This window comes from Oncorhynchus gorbuscha, linkage group LG15 (assembly GCF_021184085.1).
Source record: "Oncorhynchus gorbuscha isolate QuinsamMale2020 ecotype Even-year linkage group LG15, OgorEven_v1.0, whole genome shotgun sequence".
Classification (NCBI taxonomy): domain Eukaryota; kingdom Metazoa; phylum Chordata; class Actinopteri; order Salmoniformes; family Salmonidae; genus Oncorhynchus; species Oncorhynchus gorbuscha.
The window spans coordinates 80,948-107,653 of record NC_060187.1 but is presented as its reverse complement, the minus strand read 5'-3'; the positions used below and the strand labels follow the sequence as shown (position 1 = coordinate 107,653).

The 26,706-nt window shown below is 42.0% G+C and overlaps 1 protein-coding gene across 2 annotated transcripts; it reads left to right on the top strand.

The window, feature by feature from the left end:
- slc35d1a (solute carrier family 35 member D1a) lies at positions 1 to 25,028 on the top strand. 2 transcript variants are annotated; one of them, XM_046301035.1, is made up of 12 exons: positions 1 to 316; positions 760 to 793; positions 873 to 959; positions 1,041 to 1,108; positions 4,256 to 4,327; positions 7,514 to 7,582; positions 10,631 to 10,733; positions 15,945 to 16,037; positions 19,131 to 19,198; positions 19,315 to 19,393; positions 24,061 to 24,143; positions 24,237 to 25,028. In XM_046301035.1, exons 1-12 carry the CDS (start codon positions 207 to 209, stop codon positions 24,238 to 24,240), a joined length of 870 nt encoding a protein of 289 aa, XP_046156991.1. In that variant the 5' UTR covers positions 1 to 206; the 3' UTR covers positions 24,241 to 25,028. The 2 variants fall into 2 exon arrangements, with proteins under 2 accessions (XP_046156991.1, XP_046156990.1); XM_046301034.1 differs by having other exon boundaries at positions 7 to 316; positions 24,229 to 25,028.
- The last annotated feature ends 1,678 nt before the right edge of the window (positions 25,029 to 26,706 follow it).

Genomic DNA, 26,706 nt, shown 5'->3' with positions numbered 1-26,706 from the left:
GATGAGTTATTTATGATGCAATGTGATTTGTAGGTCAGTCAGTCGCCTGCAGTCGTTTTGACTATCTCGAACACAGTCAATATCTGCGGTGCTGCTCGTGGCAACGTCATATCGTTGAGTCTACCGTTTACCGGACGTCCCAGTGATCCCGTTTAGACTCTTCTAGAGAAGGATACAGAGTGGGAAAGAGGAAAGAGTGCTCGGGGATGGCGGACAAATCTCTCACGGTGTTCGTGAAGCTGTTCGCCGCGGTATTTTACGGACTCAGTTCTTTTCTCATCGTCGTGGTAAACAAGAGCATCCTCACAAACTATAGGTTTGTTTGATTTCCGTTTAGTCTGTTCGCTTGGTTCCAAAAACATCTAGACACACAGCGATGCTACTGTTTGATTCTGATCTATTCAGGCTATTCATCAACTAGCTAACGTAAACTCACTTGCTAGTTAAATAATACTGCTTGGACAGGTTACGTTATTTAGCTAGTTCATTTACGCCGGCGAGTTACTTCCTACTAACGTTAGATACACATTTAAACATTTATTTATATTTTCTATGTAGGTAACTTAGCTACGGGTTTGAGGCTTTGGTGGCTAACGTTAATTTATTTAAAGTTTAACTTTCATCGCTACAGTAGCTAGCTGACTACTGTCGTTTCCTCGTTGTCACCGTTTGGGACACCTTCAAATCACGAAGTTAGACGAGTTTGTCAATTTTCTCAAGCTGTTTTCTTGTCACAGTACGATACATTTTTACTTTCAGGTTCCCCTCGTCAATATGCGTCGGCATCGGGCAGGTAAGTGTTATTCCCGTGGTTTTGTGTGAGAGAGAAAGTGCGGTGTGTTAATCCAGTATAACTGAGGTGTCTGTTGTAGATGCTGGCCACCGTGGTCGTGCTGTGGGTGGGCAAGGCTCTGAGGGTGCTGAGTTTCCCAGACTTCGACCATAGTATACCTCGCAAGGTGAGTCAGTCAGCTAATAGGTAGGTGTGCATGTCTGTCTGTGTCCATCTTTGTGTGTGTAACGTGTTTCTCTTGTTGCAGACCTTCCCACTCCCTTTCTTGTACGTAGGGAACCAGATAACTGGACTGTTTGGGACAAAACGGCTAAAGTATGTTATGTTTATCTGGGTTTATATGTTATGTTGATATGTAATGTATATATGTTGTGGTAGGGCTGGGTGATATGGACAAAATCTCATATCCCGATATAGGTAATTTCAAATCCCGATAACGATACATATCAAGATACAGTACCTTTTCTGTAAATTCAATGAATCAATAGTTTATATAAAATGACCACATGTAAAGGTCTATTTCTCATGACATTTTGAATTATACTCTACAAATTAAAGGTACTTACTCATAGGTTCTAAATAAAAGGAGAACTTTTGTGCACATTTTCAATTAAGCATGTAACAAAATATAAATGTATTAAATCGAAAAAGGTAAATGGAAAACACTTCAAAATATATATGTCTATATATTTTTTTTGGGGGGGCTTGCCTGTGTTGCATGTTATTTTGGCATTAATACTTGTCACATCAATTTGGTACCTTGGGTCGTGTGTCAACTCACGAAGCCCCCGTTTCCCGAGCATTTAAATTGGGGCCATGTCTTTTCAGATGTAAGTTGTAACAGCAGCTGTTATCTCCTTCCGCGAGTTAACCTCTCTTGCAACATCTGAGTCGGATTTGTTTTGAGCACTCAACTTTACTTTTTTGGGTCTCGTCCGTGGAGACTCTCCGTACTGTTTCACATGATTATTGCGTATGTGGTAAGAGGTTTGTGGTTTTTGAGCCTGTTGTCTGGACCGGCCTGCGGCATATTTTTGCAAAGGACGGTTTTCTGGTCCATGTCAGAAGTTTCATACCCAAACCACGTCCATGCAACCGAAGTAGCTCCTCTTTTAGGTACGAGCTCTGTGTCACATTCACTCTACTCCATATTTGTTGCAAATTTCCAGAATGCAAAGCGTCGTCCAGTTGACTAAAAATATTGCCCTGAAGAGTGATTTGCGACACAACGAAATAAACGATAGAGCATGATATTAAACGTTAGATGTTTTTCTATTGTCACATGATATATATCGTCATATCGCCCAGTTATATGTTGTGGCTATCTGTCAGTTATATGTTGTGGCTATCTGTCAGTTATATGTTGTGGCTATCTGTCAGTTATATGTTGTGGCTATCTGTCAGTTATATGTTGTGGCTATCTGTCAGTTATATGTTGTGGCTATCTGTCAGTTATATGTTGTGGCTATCTGTCAGTTATATGTTGTGGCTATCTGTCAGTTATATGTTGTGGCTATCTGTCAGTTATATGTTGTGGCTATCTGTCAGTTATATGTTGTGGCTATCTGTCAGTTATATGTTGTGGCTATCTGTCAGTTATATGTTGTGGCTATCTGTCGAGTTATATGTTGTGGCTATCTCGGGGGTTATATGTTGTGGCTATCTGGGGGGGTTATATGTTGGGGCTATCTGGGGGGGTTATATGTTGTGGCTATCTGGGGGGGGTTTGGAAAGTATTCAGACCCCTTCTGATTTCCCACATTTTGTTACGTTACAGCCTTATTCTAAAAGGGATAAAAATAAACATGTTCCTCATCAATCTACACACAATACCACATGACAAAGCGAAACAGGTTTTTAGTGATGTTTGTAAATATATTAAAAATAAAAGATGTAAATAAGGGAAGTATTCAGACCAATTGCTATGAGATTTGAAATTAAGCACAGGTGCATCCTGTTTCCATTGATCGTACTGGATGTTTCTACAACTTGATTGGATTCCACCTGTGGTAAATTCAATTGATTAGACAGACATACACCTGTCTATATAAGGTCCCACAGTTGACAGTGCATGTCAGAGCAAAAACTACGCCATGAGGTCGAAACAATTGTCCGTAGAGCTCTGATACATGATTGTGTCGAGGTACAGATCTGGGTAAGGGTACCAAAACGTTTCTGCGGCATTGAAGGTCCCCAACAACACAGTGGCATCCATCATTCTTAAATGGAACCACCTATAATCTTTCTAGAGCTGACTGCCTGGCCAAACTGAGCAATGGGGAAGGGCCTTGGTCACGGAGGTGACTGACAGATTTCCTCTATGGCGATGGGAGAACCTTCCAGAAGGACAACCATCTCTGCATAACTCTACCAATCAGACCTTTTATGGTAGTGTGGCCAGTTGGAAGCCACTCCTCAGTAAAAGGCACAACAGCCTGCTTGGAGTTTGCCAAAAGGCACCTAAAGGACTCTCAGACCATTTGAAACAAGATTCTCTGGTCTGATGAAACCAAGATTGAACTCTTTAACCTGAATGCCAAGCGTCATGTCTGGAGGAAACCTGGCACCATCCCTACAGTGAATCATGGTGGTGGCAGCATCGTGCTGTGGGAATGTTTTTCAGTAGCAGGGACTGGGAGATTAGTCATGATTGAGAGAAAGACGAACTGAGCATCGTACAGAGATCCTTGATGAAAACCTGCTCCGGACATTCAGACTGGGGTGAGGGTTCACCTTCCAACAGGACAACGACGCCAAGACACAGCAGCAGTAGCTTTGGGACAAGTTTCAATGTCCTTGAGTGGCCCAGCCAGAGCCCGGACTTGAAACTGATCTCTGGAGAGATGTGAAAATAGCTGTGCAGCGATGCTATCAATCCAACCTGACAGAGCTTGAGCAGATCTGCAGAGAAGAATGAGAGAAACTCCCTACATACAGGTGTGCCAAGTTTGTATCTTCATACCCAAGAAGACTCGAGGCTGTAATTGCTGCTAAAGGTGTTTCAACAATGTACTGCGTAAAGTGTCTTGGCTATTTATGGAAATAAGGCATTTCTGTTTATTTTTAATACCAACATGTCTAAACCTGTTTTTGCTTTCTCATTATGGGGTATTGTGTGTAGATTGAAAAGGGGGAAAACTCATTTTAGAATAAGTCTGTAACATAACAAAATGTGGATAAAATCAAGGGTCTGAATAATGCACTGTATGTTCTGGTAATATTTGGGGTTATATGGAATGGTTATAGGTTGGGGTTATCTGGGGGCGCAGGTTGGGGTTATATGGAATGGTTATAGGTTGGGGTTATCTGGGGGCGCAGGTTGGGGTTATATGGAATGGTTATAGGTTGGGGTTATCTGGGGGTGCAGGTTGGGGTTATCTGGGGGTGCAGGTTGGGGCTTCATCTAGCTGTGTTGTTTTGGAGGCAGTGGATAGATGATGATGATATTGTTCTCTCTACCAGCCTGCCGATGTTCACAGTCCTCAGGAGGTTCTCCATCCTCTTCACCATGATGGCTGAAGTTCTGCTGCTCAAGTATGATTTACTATTTAATATTATTTAAATATATTTATTTTGTTTGAATATTGAAACACTAGGTTATACAGCTTTGTTTTGTCTCTATCCTCTAAAGGGATAATCCTAACTTCTACTATGTGATCCCTTTAATCATGGTGAAGTTATTAGTTACACTTTGGATGGTGTATCAATAAGCCCAGTCACTACAAAGATACAGGCGTCCTTCCTAACTCAGTTGCCGGAGAGAAAGGAAAACGCTCAGGGATTTCACCATGAGGCCAATGGTGACTTTTTAAAACATTTACCGATTTTAATGGCTGTGATAGGAGAGGACTGATGATCAACAACATTGTAATTGATATACTAAACTAAGTGACAGAGTAAAAAGGAATCCTGTACAGAATAGAAGTATTCCAAAACATGCATCCTGGCGACAGTAAGGCACTAAAGTACAACTGCACAAAATGTGGCAAAGAAATGAACTTTGTTTCGGCAAATCCAACACATCACTCAGTACCACTCTTCAACAGAGTGGCCCATAGCTAGTGCATTGATCTTAATAAGATAGCCAGGCGAGACAACCACATACAGTATTAGTCGTATCGCATAATACACTACATAATACAAAATGCATAAAAATGTCTCTTCACAGTCCCTGTCGTGCCGTAAGGTATTCTTTTATTGTGTTGGTCCCCATTTTCATGAGCTGAAATGAAAGATCCCAGAAATGTTGTGCATACGTTTGTTTATAAATGTCTTAGTGAGCATTTCTCCTTTGCCGAGATAATCCATCCACCTGACAGGTGTGGCATATCAAGAAGCTGATTAAACAGCATGATCATTACACAGGTGTACCTTGTGCTGGGTACAATAACCTGCCACTCTAAAATGTGCAGTTGTCTCAAACACAATGCCACAGATGTCTCAAGTTGTGGGAGTGTGCAATTGGCATGGTGACTACAGGAATGTCCACCAGAGCTGTTGCCAGACAATTGATGTTAAATTTCTCTACCATAATCCGTCGACAACGTTGTTTTAAAGAGTTTGCAGTACGTCCAACCGGCCTCGCATCAGCAAGCAAAGTGTAACAAGCACGCCAGCCCCTCCGAGACGAGCACTAATTTCTGCACAAAAGGCCAGAAAAAGTCTCTGGCAAGCTCATCTGCTTGCTCGTCATCCTCACCAGGATCTTGACCTCACTGCAATTTGGCGTTGTAACCAACTTCAGTGGGCAAATGCTCACCTTCGATGGCTACTGGCACGCTGAAGAAGTGCGCTTTTCATGGATGAATCCTGGTTTCAACTGTACCAGGCAGATGTCAGACTACGTGCATTGCGTCGTGTGGGTGAGCGGTTTGCTGATGTCACATGGTGAACAGAGTGCCCCGTGGTGGTGGGGTTATGGTATGGGCAGGCATAAGCTATGGACAACAAACACAATTAGCATTTTATCGATGGCAATTTGAATGCACAGAGATACCATGACGACAATTGCAACACTCACTACAGATTTCTTAACTGTCTCTGGGAGCAACGTCAGCACCAGAACTGTTTGTTGGGAGCTTCGTGAAATGGGTTTCCCTGGCCGAGCAGCCACACAAAAGCCTAAGATCACCATGTGCAATGCCAAGCGTCGGCCGGGGTGGTGTAAAGCTCGCAGCCAATGGAATGGAAACGCGTTCTCTGGAGTGATAAATCCAGCTTCACCATCTGGCAGTCCGACGGACAAATCTGGATTTGGCGGATGCCAGGACAACACTACCTGCCCGAATGCATAGTGCCAACTGAAAAGTTTTGTGAAGAAGGAATAGTGGTCTGGAGCTGTTTTTCATGGTTCCGGCTAGGCCCCTTAGTTCCAGTAAAGGGATATCTTAAATCTACAGCATACAATGACATTCAAGATTATTCTGTGCTTCCAACTTTGTGGCAACAGTTTGAGGAAGGCCCTTTCCTGTTTCAGCATGACAGTGCCCCCATGCAGAAAGCGAGGTCCATACAGAAGTGGATTGTCGAGATCGGTGTGGAAGAACTTGACTGGCCTGCACAGAGCCCTGACCTCAACCCCATCGAACACCTTTGGGATGAATTGTAACGCCGACTGTGAGCCAGGCCTAATCACCCAACATCAGTGCCCGGCCTTACTAATGGTCTTGTGGCTGACCGAAATGTTCCAACATCTAGCGGATTGCCTTCCAAGAAGAGTGTGTTGTTGTTATAGCAGCAAAGGGGTGACCAACTCCATATTAATGCCCATGATTTTGGAATGAGATGTTCGTCGAGCAGGTGTCCAGATAGTTTTGGTTAGGTGGTGTAGTGAACCATGATGAGATTCTGAGCCATTTTTTTTTTGTGCCTTTCATCCATCATCACCTCATGTTTCAACATGGTAATTCATGGCCCCATGTCGCAAGGATCTGTACACAATTCTTGGAAGTTGAAAATATCCCAGTTGTTCCATCGTCTGCATACTCACCAGACATGTCACCAAATGAGCAGGTTTGGGATGCTCTGTATCGACATGTACGACAGCATGTTCCAGTCAATATCTAGCAAGAGGAGTGGGACAGCATTCCACAGACCACAATCAACAACTTAATGCGAAGGATATGTCACACCAGATACTGACTGGTTTCTGATCATCGCCCCTATTTTTTTTTTTTTTTTTTTTAAGATATCTGTATTCCCAGTCGTGAAATCCACAATTAGGGCCAAATGAATTTTTCAGTTGACTCATTTTCTTATGAACTGTAATTTAGTAAAATCTTTGAAATTGTATGTTGCGTTTTATTTTTGTTCAGTGTAAATTGGCTTAAAAATCTGTCAAGACTTTAACATTTCTGTCTAGCAATGATCAGCAACCAACTTGACAGAGCTTGAAGAATAAAACAAATGTATAATGTGCAAATATTTTATAATCCTGGGGTGCAAAGCTGATAGACTTACCTAGAAAGACTTCCAAAGTGATTCTGACATGTATTGACTCAAGGGTGTGAATGCTTATGTAAATGAAGTTTTTTTATTTCAGTTTCAAATCATTTGCGACAATTTCTAAATACATGTTTAAACTTTTATGTGTTATTTTGTGAAATCTATTGAATCCATTTTGAATTCAGGCTGTAACACAACATTGAATAAATCAAGAGGTCTGAAGAATGTCTGAAGGTCTGTACTTCGTCTCTAACCTTTTACTCTTCAACTCTTCAGGAAGACATTCTCCAGGCCTGTCCAGCTAACTGTGTTTACTATGATCCTGGGGGCGTTTGTAGCGGCAAGGTACGTTCTACTGCTCCATGTGTGAAGAGTCTCTGACGTCAGCTTTAGTCATGGTATATCATCTATAGGACCGCTTTATTCATTTAGTATAATATCTTTAGGACAGCTTTATTCATATGGTATATAATATCTTTAGGACAGCTTTATTCATATGGTATATAATATCTTTAGGACAGCTTTATTCATATGGTATATACTATCTTTAGGTCAGCTTTATTCATATGGTATATAATATCTTTAGGACAGCTTTATTCATATGTTATATATCTTTAGGACAGCTTTATTCATATGGTATATAATATCTTTAGGTCAACTTTATTCATATGGTATAGTTTTGTATTTGTATTTATTTCACCTTTTATTTAACCAGGTAGGCTAGTTGAGAACTTGTTCTCATGCACAATTGCGACCTGGCCAAGATAAAGCAAAGCAGTTCGACACAAACAACAAAACAGAGTTACACATGGAATAAACAAAGATGCAATCAATAATACAGTAGAAAAAAATCTATATACAGTGTGTGCAAATGAGGTAGGATAAGGGAGGTAAAGTAATTACAATATAGCAATTAAACACTGGAATGGTAAAGTGCTGAAGATGAATGTGCAAGTAGAGATACTGGGGTGCAAAGGAGCAAGATGAATAAATAAATACATTATGGGGATGAGGTAGTTGGATGGGCTATGTACAGGTACAGTGATCTGTGAGCTGCTCTGACAGCTAGTGCTTAAAGCTAGTGAGGGAGATATGAGTCTCCAGCTTCAGTGATTTTTGCAGTTCGTTTCAGTCATTGGCAGCAGAGAACTGGAAGGAAAGGTGGCCAATGGAGGAATTGGCTTTGGGGGTGACCAGTGAGATATACCTGCTGGAGCACGTGCTGCTATGGTGACCAGTGAGCTGAGATAAGGCGGGGCTTCACCTAGCAGAGACTTGTAGATGACCTGGAGCCAGTGTGTTTGGCGACGAGTATGAAGTGAGGGCTAGCCAACGAGAGCGGACAGGTTGCAGTGGTGGGTAGTATATGGGGCTTTGGTGACAAAACGGATGGCACTGTGATAGACTGCATCCAATTTGTTGGGTAGAGTGTTGGAGGCTATTTTGTAAATTATAACGCCAAAGTCAAGGATCGGTAGGATGGTATGTTTGTCAGCATGAGTGAAGGATGCTTTGTTGCGAAATAGGAAGCCGATTCTAGATTTCATTTTGGATTGGAGATGCTTAATGTGAGTCTGGAAGGAGAGTTTACAGTAACCAGACACCTTGGTATTTGTAGTTGTCCACATATTCTAAGTCAGAACCTTCCAGAGTAGTGATGCAGGCAGGTGCGGGCAGCGATTGGTTGAAGAGCATGCATAAAACATTTAGGTCAACTTTATTCATATGGTATATACTATCTTTAGGACAGCTTTATTCATATGGTATATAATATCTTTAGGACAGCTTTATTCATATGGTATATAATATCTTTAGGACAGCTTTATTCATATGGTATATAATATCTTTAGGACAGCTTTATTCATATGGTATATAATATCTTTAGGACAGCTTTATTCATATGGTATATAATATCTTTAGGACAGCTTTATTCATATGGTATATAATATCTTTAGGACAGCTTTATTCATATGGTATATAATATCTTTAGGACAGCTTTATTCATATGGTATATAATATCTTTAGGACAGCTTTATTCATATGGTATATAATATCTTTAGGACAGCTTTATTCATATGGTATATAATATCTTTAGGACAGCTTTATTCATATGGTATATAATATCTTTAGGACAGCTTTATTCATATGGTATATAATATCTTTAGGACAGCTTTATTCATATGTTATATCTTTAGGTCAACGTTATTCATATGGTATATATTATCTTTAGGTCAGCTTTATTCCTGGTGCACAGAGAAGGGTTAGGGTCCACACCAGTATCTCCATGTATTTTCTTGTGTTATGCCCTGTTTTTGTCCTACACTGAATGACCACATTGGAAAGAAGTGTTTACGCTTTCATGTGTGTTACGAATCCCTTTTGGCCCGACAGTCTAGGGGAGATGGTAACGAGACCCGTAACATAACTCATGCAAATTATAATAGTGAAAAGGTAAAAGTGAGAACGAAATAACCACAGACAACTAAATTACCGTCAAACACATGGTTTATTAGAAAACACACGGTAATGGGGGGTGCAGGAAAAGGGGCTGAGCTAGACCCAAGGAAAGAAATAATAAGTATTCAAAAACACCCCTAAGCTAGACTAGCCTATTTCAACAGCAGCTAATTAACTAACCAAAAATACAGTGGGTGGTCCGCCCAGTTCTAACTAGTGTATTTAACAAAGTTTACCTACGGGTAGTGTATGCCCATGGGCGACTTGTCTTGGTTCCCCCTTTTCCCACCAGCAAACAAACACAAACACCAAAAACAATACTCACAGGTGAGGACAAAGTGCTATGGAGGTGCTCAAACAAAAGCTAGCTCAATACATAAAGAGACATAGTAGGAGAGGGTGAAACAGAGTGATCTACAGACATATGGCATTTACAGAGAGATTGAGCTCCAGAGCAAACAACTGACAGGGTTTTTAAACCAAGGGAAAGAAACTGTGATTGAGTAGGAAACAGGAGGAGGTGTGTCTTCTGATTGATGATTGATTGGTGACTGGTTGGGGAGTGATGATTTTCACCTGTGAGGAGAAAAAAGAACACAGGATACATACACACAAACACACAGGATAACACTATCCGTAACAATGTGTCATCCTCTGGGTTTCTTGTATTTTAAAAACTGTTTTAAACTGTGCATATTGTTTTACCAAAAATAAAATGAATCATTTCATAAAGTGTTTCAATGATCTCTTTGAGTTGTGCTGGAGGAGTCATGCCCTCTCTAGAATGTTATCTTTATGGCGTGTGTAAGCTGAGTCTCTGCCCCCAGCTAAATACATGTTTCAACATGTACGCCCTCCCTTATGTTTCTGACCTGTCTCTGCGCTCTACTGCACTGACCTGCTGTATGTGTCCATCCGTACGTGTTCTCTCTCCAGTGCTGACCTGTCTTTCGACCTCCAAGGCTATGTGTTTATTCTGCTAAATGATGTTCTGACTGCAGCTAATGGGGCCTACGTCAAGCAGAAGCTAGACTCCAAGGTATGTAAGCAGCTAGCTGGACCAATGTGTATGTGTATATACAGTGGGGCAAAAAAGTATTTAGTCAGCCACCAATTGTGCAAGTTCTCCCACTTAAAAAGATGAGGCCTGTAATTTTCATCATAGGTACACTTCAATTATGACAGACAAGAGAGAGAAAAAAATCCAGAAAATCGCATTGTAAGATTTGTAATTAATTGTTTTGCAAATGGAAAATAAGTATTTGGTCAATAACAAAAGTTTATCTCAATACTTTGTTATATACCCTTTGTTGGCAATGAGAGGTCAAACGTTTTCTGTAAGTTTTCACAAGGTTTTCACACACTGTTGCTGGTATTTTGGCCCATTCCTCCATGCAGATCTCCTCTAGAGCAGTGATGTTTTGGGGCTGTTGCTGGGCAACACAGACTTTCATCTCCCTTCAAAGATTTTCTATTGGGTTGAGATCTGGAGACTGGCTAGGCCACTCCAGGACCTTGAAATGCTTCTTACGAAGCCACTCCTTCGTTGCCCGGGCGGTGTGTTTGGGATCATTGTCATGCTGAAAGACCCAGCCACGTTTCATCTCCAATGCCCTTGCTGATGGAAGGAGGTTTTCATTCAAAATCTCACGATACATGGCCCCATTCATTCTTTCCTTTACACGGATCAGTCGTCCTGGTCCCTTTGCAGAAAAACAGCCCCAAAGCATGATGTTTCCAACCCCATGCTTCACAGTAGGTATGGTGTTCTTTGGATGCAACTCAGCATTCTTTGTCCTCCAAACACGATGAGTTGAGTTTTTATCAAAAAGTTATATTTTGGTTTCATCTGACCATATGACATTCTCCCAATCTTCTTCTGGATCATCCAAATGCTCTCTAGCAAACTTCAGATGGGCCAGGACATGTACTGGCTTAAGCAGGGGGACACGTCTGGCACTGCAGGATTTGAGTCCCTGGCGGCGTAGTGTGTTACTGATGGTAGGCTTTGTTACTTTGGTCCCAGCTCTCTGCAGGTCATTCGCTAGGTCCCCCCGTGTGATTCTGGGATTTTTGCTCACCGTTCTTGTGATCATTTTGACCCCACGGGGTGAGATCTTGCGTGGAGCCCCAGATCGAGGGAGATTATCAGTGGTCTTGTATGTCTTCCATTTCCTAATAATTGCTCCCACAGTTGATTTCTTCAAACAAAGCTGCTTACCTATTGCAGATTCAGTCTTCCCAGCCTGGTGCAGGTCTACAATTTTGTTTCTGGTGTCCTTTGACAGCTCTTTGGTCTTGGCCATAGTGGAGTTTGGAGTGTGACTGTTTGAGGTTGTGGACAGGTGTCTTTTATACTGATAACAAGTTCAAACAGGTGCCATGGATAAAGATAACAAGTGGAGGACAGAGGAGCCTCTTAAAGAAGAAGTTACAGGTCTGTCTTGTTTGTAGGTGACCAAATACTTATTTTCCACCATAATTTGAAAATAAATTCATAAAAAATCATACAATGTGATTTTCTGGATTTGTTTTCTTATTTTGTCTGTCATAGTTGAAGTGTACCTATGATGAAAATTACAGGCCTCATCCTTTTAAGTGGGAGAACTTGCACAATTGGTGGCTGACTAAATACTTTTTTTCCCCACTGTACAGTTGAAGTCGGAAGTTTACATACATACACTTAGGTTGGAGTCATTAAAACTCGTTTTTCAACCACTCCACAAATGTCTTGTTAACAAACTATAGGTTTCGCAAGTCTGTTAGGACATCTACTTTGTGCATGACATAAGTAATTTTTTTCAACAATTGTTTACAGACTGATTAATTCACTATCACAATTCCAGTGGCTCAGAAGTTTACATACACTAAGTTGACTGTGCCTTTAAACAGCTTGGAAAATTTCAGAAAATTATGTCATGGTTTTAGAAGCTTCTGATCGGCGAATTGACATTTGAGTCAATTGTAGGTGAACCTGTGGATGTATTTCAAGGCCTACCTTCAAACTCAAACTCAGTGCCTCTTTGCTTGACATCGTGGGGAAAATCTAAAGAAATCAGCCAAGACCTTAGAAAGTCATCCTTGGGAGCACTTTCCAAACACCTGATGGTACCACGTTCACGTGTATAAACGCCACGGGACCACGCAGCCGTCATACCGCTCAGGAAGGAGACAAGTTCTGTCTCCTAGAGATGAACGTACTTTGGTGCGAAAAGTGCAAATCAATCCCAGAACAACCGCAAAGGACCCTGTGAAGATGCTGGAGGAAACGGGTACAAATGTATCTATATCCACAGTAAATTGAGTCCTATATCGACAACCTGAAAGGCCGCATAGCAAGGAAGAAGCCACTGCTCCGAAACCGCTATAAAAAATAGCCAGACTACGGTTTGCAACTGCACATGGGGACAAATATCGTACTTTTTGGAGAAACGTCCTCTGGTCTGATGAAACAAAAATAGATCTGTTTGGCCATAATGACCATCGTTATGTTTGGAGGAAAAAGGGGGATGCTTGCAAGCCGAAGAACACCATCCCAACCATGGAGCACAGGGGTGGCAGCATCATGTTGTGGGGGTGCTTTGCTGCAGGAGGGACTGGTACAGTTCACAAAATAGATGGCATATCGTGAGGTAGGAAAATGATGTGGATATATTGAAGCAACATCAAGACATTGAAGCAACATCTCAAGACATCAGTCAAGAAGTTAAAGCTTGGAATTTAGAATTCAAGGCACACTTAACCAGCACGGCTACCATAGGATGGTGTATCGCGACAGAAAGCTATCTCGTTTGGTCTTAGTCCCACTATCATTTGTTTTTCAACAGGACAATGACCCAACACACCTCCAGGTTGTGTCAGGGCTATTTGACCAAGAAGGAGAGGGATGGATTGCTGCATCAGATGACCTGGCCTCCACAATTACCCGATCTCAACCCAATTGAGATGGTTTGGGATGAGTTGGACCGCAGAGTGACGGAAAAGCAGCCAACAAGTGCTCAACATATGTAGGAACTCCTTCAAGACTGTTGGAAAAGCATTCCAGATGAAGCAGGTTGAGAGAATGCCAAGCTGTCATCAAGGCTACTTTGAAGAATCTAAAATATATTTTGAATGCTTTTTTTGGTTACTACATGATTCCATATGTGTTATTTCATAGTTTTGGTGTCTTCACTATTCTACAATGTAGAAAATAGAAAAAGTCTTGAAAGAGGTGGGTGCAAACTTTTGACTGATACCGTATGTTGCACCTAGCTGGACTAATATATTTAGCACCTAGCATTCGGAAAGTATTCAGACCCTATCACGTTTCCCACATTTTGTTACGTTATAGCCTTATTCAAACATGTATTACATTAATTTGAGCAATCGGGGGAGAAGGGCCTTGGTCAGGGAGGTGGAGGAATAATGGTTTGGGGCTGTTTTCATGGTTCAGACTAGGCCCCTTAGTTCCATTGAAGGGAAATCTTAACTCTACAGCATACAATGACATTCTAGACTATTCTGTGCTTCCAACTTTTTGGCAACAGTTTGGGGAAGGCCATTTCCTGTTTCAGCATGACATGGCCCCGTGCACAAAGCGAGGTCCATACAGAAATTGTTTGTCGAGATCAGTGTGGAAGAACTTGACTGGCCTGCACAGAGTCCTGACCTCAACCCCATCAAACACCTTTGGGATGAATTGGAACGTCGACTGCGAGCCAGGCCTAATCGGCCGACATCACTAATGCTCTTGTGGCTGAATGGAAGCAAGTCCCAACGTCCAGTGGAACGCCTTCCCAGCAAAGGGGGGGACAAACTCCATATTTTAATGCCCCTGATTTTGGAATGAGATGTGTGTAGAGCAGGTGTCCATGTAGTGTATGTGGAGATAATGGAAGGCAAGCTATCCTTCACATGTTATTGCTGGATACCAGTTAGTTTAGCTAATCAGACAAAACTTGTGACTGATGTTTTAACTCAATAAATTATCAAGGCTTGTACTCCAGTATAGCACAGGAAGGCTGAGATATGTTTAGAAAGTGACCCACTGTCACCCTCGGTGACTTCTGAATGAGAGTTAATTTTGGGAGTTGACATGAGGTTGGCTGTTGCACTCATATTACACTGTCTGCTAGCTTTCTAATTCACTTCATGCTACTGCTTTGACGATCACTCATCACCACTAGTTCTACTGTTCTACTACTAGTAATACTATTCTACTACCATTTCTACCACTAGTTATACTATTTGACTACTACCACTAGTTACACTGGTCTACTACTAGTTATGCCACTAGTTATACTACTAGTTATACTGTTATACCACTAGTTATACTGTTCTACTACTAGTGATACTGCTAGTTATACCACTAGTTATACTGTTCTACCACTAGGTCTACTACTAGTGATACTGCTAGTTATACCACTAGTTATACTGTTCTACCACTAGGTCTACTACTAGTGATACTGCTAGTTATACCACTAGTTATACTGTTCTACCACTAGGTCTACTACTAGTTATACTGTTCTGCCACTAGTTATACTGTTATACTACTAGTTATACTGTTCTACTACTAGTTATTATGTTCTCCCTCTAGTTATACTTTTCTACCACTAGTTATACTACTAGTTATACTCTTATACTACTAGTTATAATGCTCTACTACTAGTTATACCACTAGTTATACTATTCTACCATCAGTTATACTACTAGTTATACTATTATACTACTAGTTATACCACTAGCTATACTACTATTATACTGCTAGTTATACTGTTCTACTACTAGTTATACTATTCTACCACTAGCTATACTACTATTATACTGCTAGTTATACTGTTATACCACTAGCTATACTACTAGTTATACCACTAGCTATACTACTAGTTATACTATTCTACCACTAGCTATACTACTAGTTATACCACTAGCTATACTACTATTATACTGCTATTTATACTGTTCTACCGCTCGTTGTTCTCCCGCAAGTTATGTTATACTGCCGCTATTTATACTATTCTATTGCTAGTTATACTAGTCTACTACTGCCAAAGTCATTTTTATGTACGGTTCTTTAGACTAATGATAACCCTACCACCATATATAGTGTTAGCATGCCATCCCAACAACCCCAAAGAGTTTGTTGTAGAGCAGTGAGCTGGTGACAGCTGTATGCTGGCTAGAGAGGAATGTACCATCATGAATAACCCTCTGTTCTCTTCTCTGCCTCTTCTTCCCCTCCCTTCTCTCCCTCTCTTGCCCCTCTCAGGAGCTGGGGAAGTATGGCTTGCTGTATTATAATGCGTTGTTTATGATCTTTCCAACAATGCTGCTAGCTCAACTCACTGGAGACGTTCAGAGGGTAAGATCTGTGTCTGCCGGTCTGTGTGGCAGCAGTCTCTCAATGTGCTAATGTCATGGAGAGACTGAGAGGGAGGGCACGAGACAATTGGCAAAGTGGGCAAACTTAGGCAGGAAACATCAACAACGAACTGTGAGCCGTCAACTCGTGCATGAAAAAACTAATAATTAAAGAAAAGCATCTGTCGGTCATATTTTTAATCTGAGCCTAGAGAAAAGTATTTGTCCTCAGGCCTGGAGGGAAGCCAGTCATTTGGCTACCCAAGAGTGGTAAAGCAGCTGGTTTACTGGTTCTAACAGCAGACCTATCAGCTTGCTGCAAACACAGTACAACACTATTTCTCTGTAAACAAATTAACAACAGACGTTCAGCATGCTTCTAGAGAAGGGCACTCAACATGTACTTCTCTGACATAAATGTAAAATAAGACGATTGTGGGTGCTGTTCTGTTAGAGTTCAGTGCAGCCTTTGACCTGTTGTTGAGAACTTGTGTTATGGATTTTCAACCTCAGAGCTATCTAATAGAAGTCAGAAGGGCTTTAATGTCAAACATTTAAGGTGTAGTGTACCACAGGGCAGCTCTTCAGCTCTAACCCTAACCCACTTTTTTCTATTTTGACCAATGACCTGTCACTGGCATTACACAAAGCCTGTATGTCCATGTATGCTGACGATTCAACCATATGCTCATGCAGTCATCAAAACCCTTAACAGTTGCAGTCTGTTTTGGAATGGGTGCCAGTAATAAACTTGTCCTGAACATCTCTAAAACGAAGAGCATTCTATTTGGTGCAAATAATTTCCTACGTTCTAGACCTCAGTGGCTGTTGTACAAGTTGAGAGGACTAAATTACTTGTAAACTGTCATGGTCAAAACATATTCAATGGTTGTGAAGATGGAGAGCGGTCTGTCCGTAATAAAGAGATACTGTGCTTTTATGACACCAAGTCTTGCAGGCTCTAGTTTTCTTGTCTTGATTATTGTCCGGTCGAGTGCTGCAATAAAAGACCTAGAACGCCCAGAACAGAGCGGCACCTTTTGCTCTTCATTGTAATCAGAGGCCTGATATAAATACTACAGTGCCTTGCAAAAGTATTAATCCCCCTTGGTGTTTTTCCTATTTAGTTGCATTACAACCTGTAATTTGAATGGATTTTTATTTTTGGATTTCCGGTAATGGACATACAGAAAATAGTCCAAATTGGTGAAGTGAAATAAAAAAGTTGTGCGTGTATATATGTATTCCCCTTTGCTATGAAGCCCCGGTGCATATGTATTCCCCTTTGCTATGAAGCCCCTAAATAAGATCTGGTGCAACCAATTACCTTCAGAAGTCACATTGCACACATGTGGACTTTAAGTGTCACATGATCTCAGTGTATATATATACACCTGTTCTAAAAGGCCCCAGAGTCTGTAGCATCACCAAGCAGACCAAGGAGCTCTCCAAACAGGTCAGGGACAAGGTTGTGTTATAAAAAATATATCAGAAACTTTGAACATCCCACAGAGCACCATTAAATCCATTATAATAAAAAAAATGGAAAGAATATGGCACCACGTGGGGGCTGCCCACCAAAACTCACGGACCAGGCAAGGAGGGCATTAATCAGAGAGGAAACAAACAAAAAAAGTAACCCTGAAAAAGCTGCAAAGCTCCACACCGGAGATTGGCGTATCTGTCCATAGGACCACTTTAAGCCCTACACTCCACAGAGCTGGGCTTTACAGAAGAGTGGCCAGAAAAAGGCATTGCTTTAGAAAAAAATAAGCAAACACGTTTGGTGTTTGCCAAAAAGCTTGTGGGGGAGACCCCAAACATATGGAGGAAGGTACTCTGGTCAGATGAAACTAAAATTGAGCTTTTTGGCCATCAAGGAAAACGCTATTTCTGGTACAAACCCAACACCTCTCATCACCCCGAGAACCCGGTGAAGCATGGTGGTGGCAGCATCAAGCTGTGGGGATGTCTTTCATCAGCAGGGACTGGGAAACTGGTCAGAATTGAAGGAATGGTGGATGACGCTAAATGCAGGGAAATTATTGAGGGGAAACCTGTTTCAGTCTTCCAGAGATTTGAGATTTGAGAATGGGACAGAGGTTCACCTTCCATCAGGACAATGACCCTGAGCATACTGCTAAAGCAACACTCAAGTGGTTTAAGGGGAAACATTTAAATGTCTTGGAATGGCCTAGTCAAAGCCCAGACCTCAATCCAATTGAGAATCTGTGGTATGACTTAAAGATTGCTGTACACCAGCGGAACCCATCCAACTTGAAGGAGCTGGAGCAGTTTTGCCTTGAAGAATGAGCAAAAATCCCAGTGGCTAGATGTGCCAAGCTTATAGAGACAGCCCAAAAGACTTGCAGCTGTAATTGCTCCACAAAGTATTGACTTTGGGGGGGTGAATAATTACGCACGCTCAAGTTCTGTTTTTTTTTCTTATATCTTGCTTGTTTCACAATAAAAAAATATTTTGCATCTTCAAAGTGATAGGCATGTTGTGTAAATCAAATGATACAAACCCCCCAAAAAACATTTAATTCCAGGTTGTAAGGAAACAAAATAGGAAAAATGCCAAGGGGGTGAATACTTTCCCAAGCAACTGTATGCATGCCAGTCTCTCTTGGCGAAGAGTTGAGAGACTGACAAGAAAACAACATGCAACAATGGCTCTATATAATACTGTATCTCATATTGGTCAAATGAACAGCAAACCTGGTTTTAAAAAAACAGATAAAGCAACGCCTCTCCCCTGTTTGACCTACATCGTTTGTGTGTATTGATATGTAGGCTACGTGTGCCGCTTTTGTAGTTATGTCCTTGAGCTGTACTTGTCTATTCATGTTTTGTGTGGACCCCAGGAAGAGTAGCTGCTGCTTTTGCAACAGCTAATGGGGGATCATAATAAGATACCAAAAGAGTGCGAGACAGAGAGACTCAGTGTCTGAGAGAGTGGTAGAGAGGCCTGGTTTTCCAAACTCAGGAAGTGAAGAGGCCAGCAGCCAGAAACACACAAAGCTACCATTATGTTGTTAGCTACTACTAAATACACTTTCTCTGCTGTCTTAATGATGGTGTATGTCTGCAGGCGGTGGAATATGATGGCTGGTCAGACATCCTGTTTCTCAGCCAGTTCATCCTATCCTGTATAATGGGGTGAGATCCTGACTCTTAACCTCTGTTCTCTACCCCTCTTCCATACTCCTCTTCTTTCTGTTTTTCTACCCTTCTGTGCTGTGTGTGTGATGACTTGTGGTGTGTTTGTATTGCAGGTTTGTGCTGATGTATTCTACAGTGCTCTGTACACAATACAACTCAGCTCTAACCACCACCATCGTGGGCTGTATCAAGGTAAGCTCCCAGAACAGAACCCCAGCCCATTAATAATGACAAGATAAAATGCTGTCTTACCCCTAACCCATTAATTATGACATGATAAAACCTTTTCTAATAATGACATAAAACACTAACCCTAACCTATCAATAATGAAATGATAAAACGTTAACTAACCCATCAATAATGACATAAAATGCTCTCTAACCCGCTGATATTTTCAGCTAAAAAAAATGCGGCGTTTTAAGCATTCTAGTACAGTTAAACACACACACACATGGACGCAGAGGTCCAAGGCACTGCATCTCAGTGCAAGAGGCGTAACAACAGTGCCTGGTTCGAATCCAGAATGGATAACATCCAGCCGTGATTGGGAGTCTCATAGGGCGGCGCACAATTGGCCCAGCATCGTCCGGGCCGTTGTTGTAAATAAGAATTTGTTCTTACTGACTTTTATCTTGAAGGCAAATCGGAAATTCCACCATTGCGTCTAATCCTCATTGTTGCTAGCTTCACAACACATAACTCAGTCAAGTCAAGCCTCACTAGCCAGATGAAGCTAGCTGGCTGCTTAACCCTGTTGCCCAAAGCTAAAGTTATAAGTAGCTGGTTCATGAACAACAAGTGGCAACCTAGCTAATACTTACTCACAAGGATTCCTAAATCATTGCTAAGAATAATGAATATGACTGCAGTTTCTACTGATCATTGTTTTCAGGCAGGTTGTATTGGTGCTGGCCAGGTACCAAGCTAAAGCTAGCTACCCCAGAAGTGTGGTCGAACAAATTATGCTTTATTACGAACGCAGTATTGAAAACACATCGTTCGTGGCAGGTGTTTACTTTTCTGTACAGCTTTTTCTGTACAACGGCGTTCTATAGTATGTACAGTGCCTTGCGAAAGTATTCGGCCCCCTTGAACTTTGCGACCTTTTGCCACATTTCAGGCTTCAAACATAAAGATATAAAACTGTATTTTTTTTGTGAAGAATCAACAACAAGTGGGACACAATCATGAAGTGGTACGACATTTATTGGATATTTCAAACTTTTTTAACAAATCTAAAACTGAAAAATTGGTCGTGCAAAATTATTCAGCCCCTTTACTTTCAGTGCAGCAAACTCTCTCCAGAAGTTCAGTGAGGATCTCTGAATGATCCAATGTTGACCTAAATGACTAATGATGATAAATACAATCCGCCTGTGTGTAATCAAGTCTCCGTATAAATGCACCTGCACTGTGATAGTCTCAGAGGTCCGTTAAAAGCGCAGAGAGCATTGTGAAGAAGTTTAAAGCCGGATTTGGATACAAAAAGATTTCCTAAGCTTTAAATATCCCAAGGAGCACTGTGCAAGCGATAATATTGAAATGGAAGGAGTATCAGACCACTGCAAATCTACCAAGACCTGGCCGTCCCTCTAAACTTTCAACTCATACAAGGAGAAGACTGATCAGAGATGCAGCCAAGAGGCCCATGATCACTCTGGATGAACTGCAGAGATCTACAGCTGAGGTGGGAGACTCTGTCCATAGGACAACAATCAGTCGTATATTGCACAAATCTGGCCTTTATGGAAGAGTGGCAAGAAGAAAGTAATTTCTTAAAGATATCCATAAAAAGTGTCGTTTAAAGTTTGCCACAAGCCACCTGGGAGACACACCAAACATGTGGAAGAAGGTGCTCTGGTCAGATGAAACCAAAATTGAACTTTTTGGTAACAATGCAAACGTTATGTTTGGTGTAAAAGCAACACACCTCATCACTCTGAACACACCATCCCCACTGTCAAACATGGTGGTGGCAGCATCATGGTTTGGGCCTGCTTTTCTTCAGCAGGGACAGGGAAGATGGTTAAAATTGATGGGAAGATGGATGGAGCCAAATACAGGACCATTCTAGAAGAAAACCTGATGGAGTCTGCAAAAGACCTGAGACTGGGACGGAGATTTGTCTTCCAACAAGACATTGATCCAAAACATAAAGCAAAATCTACAATGGAATGGTTCAAAAATAAACATATCCAGGTGTTAGAATGGCCAAGTCAAAGTCCAGACCTGAATCCAATCGAGAATCTGTGGAAAGAACTGAAAACTGCTGTTCACAAATGCTCTCCATCCAACCTCACTGAGCTCGAGCTGTTTTGCAAGGAGGAATGGGAAAACATTTCAGTCTCTCGATGTGCAAAACTGATAGACATACCCCAAGCGACTTACAGCTGTAATCGCAGCAAAAGGTGGCGCTACAAAGTATTAACTTAAGGGGGCTGAATAATTTTGCACACCCAATTTTTCAGTTTTTGATTTGTTAAAAAAGTTTGAAATATCCAATAAATGTCGTTCCACTTCATGATTGTGTCCCACTTGTTGTTGATTCTTCACAAAAAAATACAGTTTTATATCTTTATGTTTGAAGCCTGAAATGTGGCAAAAGGTCGCAAAGTTCAAGGGGGCCGAATACTTTCGCAAGGCACTGTATGTCGTGACGCTATTACTGTGTAACATCTGAAAAATAGCACACTTGGTAGTGTGTCCCGGTGCTCGACCAGTCGGCGAAAGCCAATATCACCCACGACAGAGAACGGTTGATTGTCAAGGGCAATGAATTCCATTATCTTGGCATTAATTGATTTAGCCTTGTCTCGCTCAAATGACTGCTAGATCCACACAGCAGACATTGTGTGGGCTAGGTTAGGAGTGCTGTGTAGCGCCATTACATCATGTACCTACGTTATTTAGGTATGCACGGTAGCTTTGACATCGGGCCGATACCGGCCGATGCCGATAAGTTCACCAATATATTGTGCATCCCTAATAGTGACATGATAAAATGCTCTCTAACCCATCAGTAATCACATGATAAAAAGCTCTCTAACCCGAACCTGTTAAGGACAAAACTCTTCTAACCCATTAATAATGACATGATTCATTTAGTCATTTAAGTCATTTAGCAGACGCTCTTATCCAGAGCGACTTACAAATTGGTGCATTCACCTTATGACATCCAGTGGAACAGTCACTTTACAATAGTGCATCTAAATCTTAAAGGGGGGGGGTGAGAGGGATTACTTATCCTATCCTAGGTATTCCTTAAAGAGGTGGGGTTTCAGGTGTCTCCGGAAGGTGGTGATTGACTCCGCTGTCCTGGCGTCGTGAGGGAGTTTGTTCCACCATTGGGGGGCCAGAGCAGCGAACAGTTTTGACTGGGCTGAGCGGGAGCTGTACTTCCTCAGTGGTAGGGAGGCGAGCAGGCCAGAGGTGGATGAACGCAGTGCCCTTGTTTGGGTGTAGGGCCTGATCAGAGCCTGGAGGTACTGAGGTGCCGTTCCCCTCACAGCTCCGTAGGCAAGCACCATGGTCTTGTAGCGGATGCGAGCTTCAACTGGAAGCCAGTGGAGAGAACGGAGGAGCGGGGTGACGTGAGAGAACTTGGGAAGGTTGAACACCAGACGGGCTGCGGCGTTCTGGATGAGTTGAAGGGGTTTAATGGCACAGGCAGGGAGCCCAGCCAACAGCGAGTTGCAGTAATCCAGACGGGAGATGACAAGTGCCTGGATTAGGACCTGCGCCGCTTCCTGTGTGAGGCAGGGTCGTACTCTGCGGATGTTGTAGAGCATGAACCTACAGGAACGGGCCACCGCCTTGATGTTGGTTGAGAACGACAGGGTGTTGTCCAGGATCACATCAAGGTTCTTAGCGCTCTGGGAGGAGGACACAATGGAGTTGTCAACCGTGATGGCGAGATCATGGAACGGGCAGTCCTTCCCCGGGAGGAAGAGCAGCTCCGTCTTGCCGAGGTTCAGCTTGAGGTGGTGATCCGTCATCCACACTGATATGTCTGCCAGACATGCAGAGATGCGATTCGCCACCTGGTCATCAGAAGGGGGAAAGGAGAAGATTAATTGTGTGTCGTCTGCATAGCAATGATAGGAGAGACCATGTGAGGTTATGACAGAGCCAAGTGACTTGGTGTATAGCGAGAATAGGAGAGGGCCTAGAACAGAGCCCTGGGGGACACCAGTGGTGAGAGCGCGTGGTGAGGAGACAGATTCTCGCCACGCCACCTGGTAGGAGCGACCTGTCAGGTAGGACGCAATCCAAGCGTGGGCCGCGCCGGAGATGCCCAACTCGGAGAGGGTGGAGAGGAGGATCTGATGGTTCACAATATCGAAGGCAGCCGATAGATCTAGAAGGATGAGAGCAGAGGAGAGAGAGTTATAAAATGGGTTCGGGCATATGATAAAATGCCCGAACCCATTAATAATGACAAAACGTTCTCTAACCCTAACCAATTAATGACAAAACGTTCTCTAACCCATCAATGACACACGCTCTCTAACCCATCAATAATCACATGATAAAACCTCACTCTAACCCATTAATAATGACAAAACGTTCTCTAACCCTAACCAATTAATAATGACAAAACGTTCTCTAACCCATCAATGACACACGCTCTCTAACCCATCAATAATCACATGATAAAACCTCACTCTAACCCATTAATAATGACAAAACGTTCTCTAACCCTAACCAATTAATAATGACAAAACGTTCTCTAACCCATCAATGACACACGCTCTCTAACCCATCTATAATCACATAAAACCTTGCTCTACCCCTAACCCATCAATAATGAAATGATAAAATGTTTTTTTAAATCCTTCTACTGCATTCTTTCTTACAGAATATTCTAGTGACATACATCGGGATGGTGTTTGGTGGAGACTACATTTTCTCTTGGACAAATTTCATTGGTTTAAATATCAGGTATGGACTGGATATATTTGGGCTTAAGTCACACAACAGCAGAAATAGCTCATTTCAGACAGTTAATGGTGTGTGTGTGTGTCAGTATTGCAGGTAGCCTGGTGTACTCCTACATTACTCTGACAGAGGAACAGTCCAGTAAACCCTCTGAGAACGCCATGGAGATCAAGGGGAAAGTGGTGGTATGACATCATGGTGACATCGGTATGCCAGAGGAAAAGTCACTGGAGATCCTTTTTCAAATGTTAATGGTACAAGAGAACATTCTATTTTTGGTACATGTTGTATTTATGGACTAAAAAGCTGTGGTTACCATAGCAACCAACTGGACACCCCACCATGGCAACAGGCTCCTCCCACTGGACACGTGGATTAGGAGGGCGTGGCTGGGGCAACATGATTTTAAAGGGTGCTTTTACTTAACTTCCTCATGTTTAGTCATTAGACGATTACATCATGGAGAGCACGGTCTTCTCGTTTTTGGTGAAATGGGTTCATGGGGATTGAATTCTCTCCTGATGTCAGAACCCAGCGGAATGTGTGGAATGTTCCCTCAAACAGGAATGGTCCAATGGAATCTGAGGCAGTATTATGTGGGTGCTGGTATGTGCAAAAGATGTTGTCCATCATACAGTTGAAGTTGGAAGTTTACATGCATACACCTTAGCCAAATACATTTAAACTCAGTTTTTCACAATTCCTGACAGTTAATCCTAGTAAAAATCCCCTATCTTGGGTCAATTAGGATGACCACTTTATTGTCAGAATAATAGTAGAGAATCACATTCCCAGTGCGTCAGAAGTTTAAATACATTCAACTAGTATTTGGTAGCATTACCTTTAAATTGTTTAACTTTGGTCAAACGTTTCGAGTAGCCTTCCACAAGCTTCACACAATAAATTGGGTGAATTTTGGCCCATTCCTCCTGACAGAGCTGGTGTAACTGAGTCAGGTTTGTAGGCCTCCTTGCTCGCACACGCTTTTTCAGTTCTGCCCACAAATTTTCTATAGGATTGAGGTCAGGGCTTTGTGATGGCCACTCCAATTCCTTGACTTTGTTGTCCTTAAGCCATTTTGCCACAACTTTGGAAGTATGCTTGGGGTCATTCAACCCATTTGCGACCAAGCTTTAACTTCCTTGAGATGTTTCTTCAATATATCCACATAATTTTCCTACCTCACGATATGCCATCTATTTTGTGAAGTGCACCAGTCCCTCCTGCAAAGCACCCCCACAACATGATGCTGCCACCCTCGTGCTTCATGGTTGGGATGGTGTTCTTTGGCTTGCAAGCCTCCCCCTTTTCCTCCAAACATAACGATGGTCATTATGGCCAAACAGTTCTATTTTTGTTTCAAACCGTAGTCTGTCTTTTTTATAGCGGCGCAGTGGCTTCTTCCTTGCTGAGCGGCCTTTCAGGTTATGTCGATATAGGACTTGTTTTACTGTGGATATAGATACTTTTGTACCCGTTTCCTCCAGCATCTTCACAGGGTCATTTGCTTTTTGTTCTGGGATTGATTTGCACTTTTTGCTCTAAAGTACGTTAATCTCTAGGAGACAGAACACGTCTTCTTCCCGGGTGGTATGACATCTGCGTGGTCCCATGGTGTTTATACGTGCGTACTATTGTTTGTACAGATGAACGTGGTACCTTCAGGCTTTTGGAAATTGCTCCCAAGGATGAACCAGACTTGTGGAGGTCGACAATTTATTTTGTGGGGTCTTAGCTGATTTCTTTTGATTTTCCCATGATGTCAAGCAAAGGGGCACTGAGTTTGAAGGTGGGCCTTGAAATACATGCACAGGTCCACCTCCAATTGACTCAAATGATGGCTTTAGAATGAACGTGGTACCTTCAGGCATTTGGAAATTGCTCCCAAGGATGAACCAGGCTTGTGGAGGTCGACGATTTCTTTTGATTTTCCCAAGCAAAGAGGCACTGAGTTTGAAGGTAGGCCTTGCACAGGTACGCTTCTGATAGGCTAATTGACATGACATAATTTTCCAGTTTAAAGGCACAGTCAACTTTGTATGTACACTTCTGACCCACTGGAATTGTGATACAGTGAGTTAAGTGAAATAATCTGTAAACAATTGTTGTAAAAATTACTTGGCATCCACAAAGTAGATGTCCTAACCGACTTGCCAAAACTATAGTTTGTTAACAGGAAATTTGTGGAGCGGTTGAAGTACAAGTTTTAATGACTCCAACCTAAGTGTATTTTAAACTTCTGATTTCAACTGTATCTGAAAGGAAATACTGTTTATATTGTCATTCTCCAGTATTTCTGAATGTCTGCTCTGGGTTTTATAAAGGGTTTGTATGTGTGACTGGGTCTCTGTAGAGGCAACTTGTGATAATTAGGTTAAGTTTATGATTGTCAAATCTTTTCATTTGCTTTTAAAAACAATATTATTGCACTTTTACCAGCTGTTGGTTTAGCTAGCCAATGTTGGGAGAAGGTGAACTATATATGCCTTACTGTGACACGCCATGTCCAGGGTTAACTTACCCTAAAGTCTTTCACATGTGGATATAGTGTTGGTGTGCCGATCAT